This window comes from Ixodes scapularis, unplaced genomic scaffold (assembly GCF_016920785.2).
Source record: "Ixodes scapularis isolate PalLabHiFi unplaced genomic scaffold, ASM1692078v2 PGA_scaffold12__126_contigs__length_90152505, whole genome shotgun sequence".
Classification (NCBI taxonomy): Eukaryota; Metazoa; Arthropoda; class Arachnida; order Ixodida; family Ixodidae; genus Ixodes; species Ixodes scapularis.
The window spans coordinates 22,332,386-22,342,419 of record NW_024609838.1 but is presented as its reverse complement, the minus strand read 5'-3'; the positions used below and the strand labels follow the sequence as shown (position 1 = coordinate 22,342,419).

The 10,034-nt window shown below is 48.4% G+C and overlaps 1 protein-coding gene across 2 annotated transcripts in view; it reads right to left on the bottom strand.

Annotated features, from left to right (window-relative positions):
- The window catches only part of LOC8051085 (actin-binding protein IPP), a 28,328-nt gene that overhangs the window by 4,676 nt on the left and 13,618 nt on the right, over nucleotides 1-10,034 (bottom strand). For both annotated transcript variants that reach the window (XM_029985521.3, XM_040504522.2), the window contains exons 4-8: nucleotides 9,812-9,987; nucleotides 7,290-7,493; nucleotides 6,087-6,414; nucleotides 4,785-4,943; nucleotides 3,875-4,095 (exon numbers count right to left, since the gene is read on the bottom strand). In XM_029985521.3, the coding sequence (XP_029841381.1) occupies nucleotides 3,875-4,095; nucleotides 4,785-4,943; nucleotides 6,087-6,414; nucleotides 7,290-7,493; nucleotides 9,812-9,987 (1,088 nt within the window). The remainder of the gene's footprint in view (nucleotides 1-3,874; nucleotides 4,096-4,784; nucleotides 4,944-6,086; nucleotides 6,415-7,289; nucleotides 7,494-9,811; nucleotides 9,988-10,034) is intronic.

Here is a 10,034-nt window from a genome sequence, read left to right as displayed (position 1 = left end):
AACACAAAAAAAAATTTTTTTAAAAATAAAGTTTATCTACTCGTCAGATAAAAAATGCAATTAAATATGTCACACTGAGTTCTGATGGTACAGGATGTTTAGTTTTATCAGCCTGCACTTCTTTTAAGGTATCTGCAGCAGTATCTAACGGCCCTCACTGTTGTGGAATGTTTTAGTTCAGATTAGAGTTGTCTTTAGGGCAGCAGCTTCAAATATTGCGGTATCTGATATTCGCCTCAAAAATTCCGATTCATTTTCGATGTGCTGGCGAAGTCACGATCGGATCACGGCGAGTTAACCCGTTGAGTGCGCTCCTTGGCATGCACCGACGCGCTGCAGAGAAGCGACACCCGCGGAGCAGACACCGCAGTCGCGCAAGTCGCGCAGTGCTTTGTGCTCCGAAAAGGACGATGCGGCTTTACCAGCACTACATCCAGAGTTTGGTGCAACTCAACTATACTTCGTTCCAGCTTCGGTGCGAGCGCAGCCGAAGGTACAAGTACAGTGTTCTAGAGGGTGTAATGGCAAGAGCGGCGCCCGCTTACAATGAAGCGCGTGAGGACGGTCGATGTAGATACCGCGAGTGGCGCTGGAGTTCTGTGCCCTAGGAGAATTAATGGCACGTGTGCGATGAATGAAGAAGACGACAAGGGTGACGCGGTACGCTTCTCCGAAATGTAGCACCGTAGAACTTCTTTCGCAGCTGTTAAGCCTGCAGCCCAAGTGATAGCGTTGCTGAACGATGTGTCAGTACTGGGGGGGGGGGGAGTCGATAGTAATTAAATAATCTCCCTCAAAACACGGGAATATTTCAAGTAGAGGATAGCACACACTCTAGAGGCATTAGTCCAAAGGCAGAACTACAATTTACTATACTTTCACCTTATGTTGTACCGCAGCGAAGGCTAGAAGCGCGAGCTCATAGCGTTGGCAGCTGCTCTTAATTCACGAGAGCGTGTGCCGCCGAGATGTGCCCCAGAGCAAAGAGCTCGCGCTTGTAGCCTTTCCTGCGGTACATCATATGGTGAAACAGAGTATACAGAACAACATTAGCAGTTGTTTCGCACCGCGAAAAGCTCCAGTCAAACCACAGTAGTAAGCGCCGAACAGCGCTGATGATGGGGCTGACGGGGGCGCGCTCCTAGGGCACAGAACAGCAGCGCCATGGTGTCGTCTACGCGCAAAATCTTCACAAAGCGGCCGCCGCTCTTGCCACTACAACCGTCTCTAGAACACTGTAGTACAAGCGTGCGCATTGAGCCGGTAACGGTGCCCACACTGCACGAGCCCACGCGCGAGTCGGGAATGCACAGAGAATTGGGCTCGCGCTAGCTTTGACTTCGTTGATAGCTAGCGCACGGGAACAGGGAGGGCCAACATTAAAAACGTCCACAAGCTCGGCCTTTTTTTTTTTTTTCTTTTTTTAAAAGGCTGCTTAGTGGGATGATTCTTCGCTTAGCCTCTGCGGCTTTGGTATCAAATGTCGCTAACGTTGTTCCTTTCAGCGATGATGATGATAATGCGCCCTCGCAGTTTCGGTTTGCGTAACAGTTGTGGCGCAGAAAATACCGCGGTACCGCCACGCGCTCTGATAAGACTTCAATTTTTATTTTTTGATTGCTACATCTCATCTCGGCGCAGACATGGCGCAATTCTTCGGTAAAATGACAATTTGGCGCTACATGTAGCAGGATTGCGTCCTTGGCGCAATTTGGCGCAATTGGCGCAGCACTTCCATCACTGCATCAGCATCAGCAACATGGCGGCAGCCTAGGAGCGTTTTTTGGAAAGGTGTATAGTGGGAACCAATCTTGCAAGGCGCTAATTGCGGTTTCAAGGTAAACAAGTCTGTTTCGTTTTTACGAGCCAACCTGCTAGCGGGAAAAGGTGGAGTTGCAAAGCTTTACCGTCTGCCAACTGAGTCGGGTACAAATTTAACGGGAGACACTGCTCTTTGAGGCAAAAATATACTAAGAAAACACATTCTTGAAATTGTGTCTTTTGAAGATTGGCAGGCACTTATCATGTCCTGAAGGATTTTCCTTAAACAAGTCTCTCTTATTTTGAAATATTGTCTTGGAAACAAAGTAAAATGGGTCTGTGGATGTTTTTTGTTATTATTTGTGAGTCAACCATTTACAGACACTACTATTTCATGGAAGCCATATCTCAACTTGCACATATCCAATCTTCACAATTTTGTTTTCTCTGGTAGGTCTATGTGTGACATATCCAATAAGGAGTATAAATATATTAAATATGGTATCGCACTTTTTTTAGGCGCCTTTTAAGCGTCCTGCAATAAATCATTTGGAAACTGGAAAATTCAAGTGTCCTAAAAAGCTAGTAAATAATCCTAGAGCTTTCATTTATGCCTTATCGGATTCCACATACCTTTAAGTTTATTCATATTATGTTTATTTTCTGATTTCAGTATTTCATTTTGTCTTAATCCTTTTAATAATCTTTGCAAATGAAATTTTCAATATTAACAAAACTAGTTAGGTTATATCAAAACCAAGTACATATTTGTAGCTGGATTGTAACGGCAAATAACCTATGTAAATTTCATTTGAATTGAATCATAAGTTATAAAAAAAAAATATTGAGGACACCTACCGTAAAATACCGGGCAAGCGCCCACTCAAATTTAGAGATAATCGCGAAAAAATGGGAGATGGGCGCTTGTCCAGTCATAAATTTTACGCTTCAATCTACTGTGCATATTTTCCCAGATCTTACAAATTTGGGTATGGGCCCTTAGTGTGGAATGGGCGGATGCCCAGTATTCTACGGTACGCACTTCTTACGAGTTATGAATGGGAAAGCATTCTCGGCGCCAAAAGGAGCAGAAGCGACCGCAGTGTTGGCAGGGAGTGTAGTGGTGCGCCGCGCAGACCGCCCCGCCGTGTATTCCAAGACTGCACAATGATGGCAGAATTCGCCTACACGCAGCACATTCCTACAAGCAGTGCGCCACATCTTCCTATTGCACACGGCACTCCAGCGGTGACAATATGCTCCCCCACTGCGCAGGCGCAGCGATATCCGCCGGCTTCACGACGTCTTCCGTGACGAAGCATATGCGTTGCTGTGCTTTCCTTTGCATTTTATTAATTTCTGAGGCGCGTCCACTTTAGCCTTAAGAGGCTTCGCCTGCTTCCGTAACGAAGCATCTGATATGATGCGTTGCAGCCAATGGGACTTTAGGTGCCCTTTTGCTCAGCCAATGGGAAAATGGGAATTTAGGTGCCATCTTTTTTGGTTACTGATGCCGCCGCTTTGCTCCAGGGCTTTTGGTGCTTAATTCAGTTAAGGGACAACACTGCTTCTAGGGTTTTTAATGCTTTCGCATTAGAAGCCCTAGAAGCAGTGTTGCCTTTTAACTAAAGTATGCTACAGATTAGCAGACAACTGCCTCTAAACAATTCCCCTACTACGTCGAACACGCGATTCCCCTTGCGGACGCGCAGAAACCATACTTTCTCGAATGCGACACCTGACAGTTACCATACGACTATACGTGTTTAAAAGCTGAAATTTCATGCGGTGTGGACCATCTACAAGCGCAAACTGCACGTGAATTTTTTATTATTTTTTTCTAGATCGATTACCACAACAAGACGTGACAAATCGTGTAAATGACAGAGTATGTTTTTGACGCTTTACGTGCGATGCAAGCTTCTTTGCAAGTTAATAAGGCGAACATTTCTCAAGCTGTGCCGGGTATCAGAATTTTCTATGCATGGGCTAAACACCGGGTGCGGACTATGCACCAGACTATAGTCCGAAAAATATGATACGAAACTGCAATACAGTTTTTGTTTTCCCGAAACCTGGGACTCTGCCCGCTTTGCAAAAAAGGACCACACACCTCTTCGATGGAGTACCGCTCGACGGAGGCCAGCGCTGGGACTCTGTCATTGCTGCCGCCCACTGCATAGATGTGGTCGTGCAGCACGGCCAGCCCGACGTAGGCCCGCCTTATCCGCAGCGGCGCCAGCGTCTTCCACTCGCCAGTCACCGGGTTGAAGCATTCGACCAGGTCGAGCTCCGCGTTGAGGTCGTTGTAGCCCCCAATCACGTAGATCAGGCCTGTGAATGCCACGCGACACTTTGCTATCAGTACTGGACGCAGCGCAGCCTTTGCCACTGCGTTTTTCTATGTGCGTCGGCAGTGGATTTCAGAGTTCTTTCTGCACTGTGACAAACTTTATTAGCTGAAGTAGTAAGCGACTGGACACAAATTCTTGTACCGGAGAACCGTACCAGACACAAATTGTTGTAATGTGTCCAATATGCTTGATACTTGACACAGTCTTTGACCAATGCTTTTCTGTGTGCAGAGGCAGCGAATATCGGAGTTCTTTTGCATTACAATCAACTGTATCGGCTGGAGTAGTGTGCACTTGCAAGCAAACGAACAGAGGAAATGGCAGAGAAGGCCTACTGGAAGTGATTTGTTTCATGGAACCACCCTAGTGTACAGGGATTCTCAAACTCTCTGTAATCTCAAGGGATCCAAGCTTGCCCCGAACGGAAGTAGAGGGCTGCCATTCCGGTGTCGGCATTACTGTAAAAAAGCGTCGCGGCAGACTACAGACCTTATAAAGAATAACAAGCATACGGGGAGTGTTTGGGTTATAGTTAGGTGTTAATGAGTGGCCCAGATCTGCTAAAAAAGCACCTAAACTGGGAGAACACTTACTCAGGGGACAGGGGCAGTGCTACACTACAAGCAGACAGCTGTGCAATGCGTGGAAACGTTTGAAGGAACCGCTTACCTTCGTGAGCGAGCACTCCCATGGCATAGCGCCCGACGGTCATCCGGCTGGTGAGTCGCCAGCAGTCTGCCACCGGATCATACTTCTCGACCGTGTCACCGAGCTCTGCCCCGACCCAGCCCCCGACAGCGTACAGGAAGCCATCCAAGGCACACATGCCTACAAGGAACAAGGTCACCTTGGCTACGTTGCCTTTCTTCAAAACCAAGCACATAAACGCTGGGTTCAATTAAACAATTGCTGCCGCTGCACGAATTGCGTGGTGTAGCGTCGAACACGATTCTACAAACACAAACAGGACGAAGACGGCAGGGGGGAGCTTCAGTCATCCCGTCTCCGGCACAATCTTTCTACCTTCGACGACGCACCGAGGCACGACACCAGCCGGGGACGCGTGCCGGACACTGTAAAGTTGAGAGCGTGCAACACCCAAGGAGGGCGCACGACAGCTTCTGCGTTACGTCGCATAGTGAATCACTACCTGCTAGTCTTCCCGAGCAACTGCAGCATCTTGGCCGCGTCCGCGCCTTCCCATGGCAGTGCTTTTCGATCTCGCTCCGGATTTGGCACCTCGACGTTCAACAACGCACTCGAGTCCAGCGCTGCTCTGTGTGTGCTCTCACGTCGTTCGATTGGCAGAGGTTGATCTGAGCTCGGGTTCGATCGTGCCCCCCCGCAGTTGTGAATACCCTTTTTGTTTGTCTGCGCCGGAATATGCCTCTAAAAAGCGCTCGTGTGTTCGACAGTCCGAAAATCACAAGACGACACTCAACGGTGCCAGTAAATGGTAAAATCCACGTAACAAGTGCTTTTTGCTTTTCTTATTATCAGGTTTCTCCGCGCTTGCTGGCAGACTCAGTAGATGCAAGATGATTACGGCTGTTTTCGCTAGCGCATGGATAACATCTGTGTTTTCAACTTCAAGATACCATTATAAAAAAATGTTAGTGCCGACTGTGGCGCTGAACATTTTGTATATAGGGTACTCACTGGGATGCCATATTTGAGTGTGATGTTTAGAATGCACGCTCAGAACGAGCTCGCATTATTAGCCTGCAAATACCGACAATCTTGATGGTGCAGAACAGAGGTGCTCTAGCTCTCACCTAGGATATTGAAAAATTTCTGCCTATAGTGCAGAACGCACGTTTCAAAAAAACTGTGGAAGCTCGCCGTCAGCACGCATTCAGCAACCGCGCACACAGCTATGGCTACCAGTACATACTCCCTATAGTGCTATGCTCAGGTAAGCTGATATTGATTAGAAACGATGGTTGCACGCTTCCAATGGTGGGCTCTTACCAAGCATGCAGCGTGGCTGGACCATGGGGGCGATGGCGGCCCACTGGTTGGTAACAGGGTCGAGGACCTCCCCGCTGTCGAGGATAAGGCAGTCGCTCTCCCCGCCCGCCACGTAGACCAGGTTGTTGAGGACCGCCGTGCCCGGCCCCGACCGCATGTGGGCCATGGGGGCCAGGCTGCTCCACTGGTCCCGGAACAGGTCTAGCTTGTCCGCGCTCGCCAGGCTGTAGCCCTCGCCGAAGCGCATGCCAATGTGCCGGTGGCAGCCCCCGATCAAATAGACGCTCTTGCGGGCGCACATGCGTGGCTGCTGACGCACATCCATCACCTGTGGGGCAGCCATCCCATGCGCTTAGACTCATGCGTGGGGATGCTCAGCAAAAACTTTCATTTGCGGCAAAAGAGACGGGCCCAATTCAATAAATATTTATTTCTCTTTTCTATTTAAGGGGTTCCAGCCTTTTTGATCCCCAAAAACACTAATAGGCCTTGAAGATTGCCAGTGTAGCAACTATGTGTTCACTGCCAGTCACAGTGCCTTGTTGCATTTACTCTCAGTCAAGCTGCCAGTCAAACTGGCAGCAATGTGTTCTGCTGACAATTATATTGGCACAAACACTCTTGCAGAAAACCCTTTCTGGAGATGTGGCTGAGCTGCGAGACATTGAAAAAAGAACTATGCAGGCTCGATCATGCCGGCGAAGGTAAGAAAGCACAGAATATGTCCCACACAAACCACACTTTGTGTGTCGCTCGTGCAAGATTTTTATATTATGTAAACTTAAAGGGTCACCAACCGGGTATTTATGCTCGCCAAGGTTTTTATTTGTGTTATAGTGAAATCTAACATGGTGGTAGTATTCTAAAACCCCCAACATTACACGTAGCAACTGGATACTGCCAAAGTAGGATTTCATATAACGGAAGTAATGTATGGAAACACCCGTTATGAAGTCAACGTTATCAGACGACGCTTCCCTGTCGTCACGGCGTTATCGACGAGTCATTGGGACTCTCCTTTCTTCTCTCGGCGCAGCCAATGGAAACGCCCAAGTTCTCCCTCCTCGCGCCACGAAGGGAGAGAGAAAAACGGTTTTCTCATCTCCGCCGCGACGACAGACAACAAACGACAACGCCGAAATGCCTGCAAGGCGTCGCCCGTAAAGCCGCTGCTTTAAAAGATGACCGGACCCCAGCTCCGACCTGGTTGGCCCTCGAGTCGTGCTTGAGGTCCTGCATGAGCTTGAGCAGCGCCACCCGCAGGCTCATGTCGGGGCAGTCCGACACATAGCGGTCCAGCTGCTTTTGGGAGATCACCGGGAACCGCACCGCGTCCAGCACGTCGAACACGAGCGGACGACGCTCCCGCACGTCGTGCAGGATCCACCTCATCGTCGCCTCGAACACCTGCACGTCCCGGCAAAGAAGAAACAAATGTTATTTACCAAGAGACAAAAACACGGTAGTCGAGGGCCTATTAATCCAACAGCACCTAGAAGACAAGGGTTCGCAAACGACGCCGTCGTTAGCGGATCTTCGAAACGCCTCAAGCGGCAAACAAGAGTTTAAGAAGCATGTTTTTTGCGTAAAAACAAACAGAAAAACCTCCTTTCATAGGTAGTTTTATTAAAGATTAGGACAAAATGACAGGAGCGTGATGTTACATTAAATTTTAGTTTACAAGGTTTCGCGGCACAAAAGAAAATTGTTTGTATACAACCATGTCTCACCGGTGATTTCAGGTGGCACATACCGGCCTGGGAACGCCCCAACTAGGGTGGCAATTTGCGGTGCGTCCGCTTGTGAGACGAGGGTTGGCATGCCCGAAACCCCTTCCACCGTACACGCTTGGGTGCCAAAATTGTCAATTGAAGTTAAAACAGAGCAGTTGCGGGGGACGCTATCGAATGCGACACTCTGGAAACATTCAGCGACCCTAGGCGGCGGCACATGCTAGCGTCGCACTCGCGAGACGCTGCGGAACGTGCTGGCGGCGATGCCGACGCGAGCTAGGCGGCATTGCATGGTTCCACGGGATACTGACTGATCCCGGGAGACAACGGCGATGCCAACGACCTCAATCGCTCTGCTGCCAGCAACGACGCACATCCAAACTTTGTTTGCTTGGAACAAAACACGGGTACAGTAACCGCTATTTTTAGATCATGTTTCCCTGCCAAACTTGTTATTGCAGCGAGGGACAATAAAACAAAGATGACTGTATTCCACTGTCGGCAATGTTCGCTTATATCCCGCCATAGCTAACTAGCCGAATTTAAGCCGAGGTCATCATTGATTCAAACACTATGATTTCTAGGGCGGGCTATCTTTTGGGGGTGGGCCATCTCTTGGGCTGTTAAGGTATCTGTTTAAAGTTGAAATTTTATGCTGCACAGGTTATCTGGGGGCGCAGAGTATACGTTACGACGAGACAATTTTTTGAGCGACAAATTATAACAATGAAGATTTCCGATGATAGAGGCTTTTTTGCGCACCCATAGAAGGCATTTTTCAAAGTGTGCTGCATATGGGAATATTTTACGTACGGACTATGTGCCAGGTGCGAATTATGAACCGGATGCTAACTGCTTAAGAAAAAACTTTTTTATTTTTTAGCCGAAATACACTGGGTGCGCACAGCAGCCCAGAGAACATGGTGTCAGTGTTCCGACGCTGCACACTGAGAAATTTCAACGCTAGGGAAAGAGCGAGCACTTGCGTGTCTAAGCGGGGCAGTTGATTGCATCGACAGCATTGTGTTCCGATCGAAAAAAGAAAGTGACTGGAGAAAAGTTACTTTGCACTCAATCTCGCAAACGTCCGCAGTGCTGACAAAGGCGAGGGTGCGAGCACATGTCTTTTTGAAAGTTCATCCTATGTGCGAGTTCAAATGCAAACAAAGCACTCTGCCGAGTTCAGTTCACGTGTCTGTGCCTGCACTACCGACACCTGAGAGCTGATATATAGATGTCAAGCCAATGGCATAGAAAAAAAGAGTATAGGCATTTCTTTGAACCCCCACATGTTGGGAATGTAAAGCTTCGTGGCTACTATGTCTCCAGCTTATACCAGAGCCAACCATCGCTGACAAAGAAAGATGACAGGACGCTTCCAGCACATTGTGGCAGATCCATTTGTGAACAAACCTCATGTCTCTCTTGTCAGCAAAAACTCTTGGCCTATCAAGTTATTCAGGCTATTTAGGCCGCTTGCCCTGAAGTAACACTAAATATTTGACGGATCGTACGAAGTATTTGGAAGACATTCAAACACGTCCGATGATCCCAGCTCGCACCATATCCATTGCACATTCTGCAATGCACCATGAAAGGGGTCACAAAACGAGAAAATTCCGCTGTCGAACTCTGGCACTAGAATGCCTTGAGGTGAGCAAATCAAAAGGTTTCTCCTGTTTGCTGAATTCAAGTGCTTGTCTATTTGTGGACCCTTTCTGCCATAACCACAAACCTCAAAAGGTTCCATTTCATCACCCAACCTTCTCATTCTTAAAGTAACTAGATGCTTCCATGTTGCAGCCCATCGCCCTACACTGAAGAGGTTACGAAGGATGCTAGGATGACAATCCAAACGTCTAAACTGCCTTAAATTCTAATAAAATCCCTCGATAACCAGATGTAAACAAACCCCCGAAATCCAACCTAATCAGTGCTGTTCAAAGAGAAGGATAACAGCGACCAGCTTTTGCTGCCTGCGGCAATCCTTACCTGAAACTCGCTGTCGATGCTGAGTCCCTCGCTCTTGAGAAAATGCTGAAGGGTCTCCTTGGGAAGCTCGTAGAACTCGTCCTCCTTGATGACGTCCGTGAAGCGCCGCTCTATGAACCGTTTCGCCTCCAGCTTCAGGTTGGTGCACGAGTGCATTTCCGCAAACCTGAAGATGCCTGCACACCGCCCCGCAGCCGACCCCAGCAAAAAGGAATCACGCTTC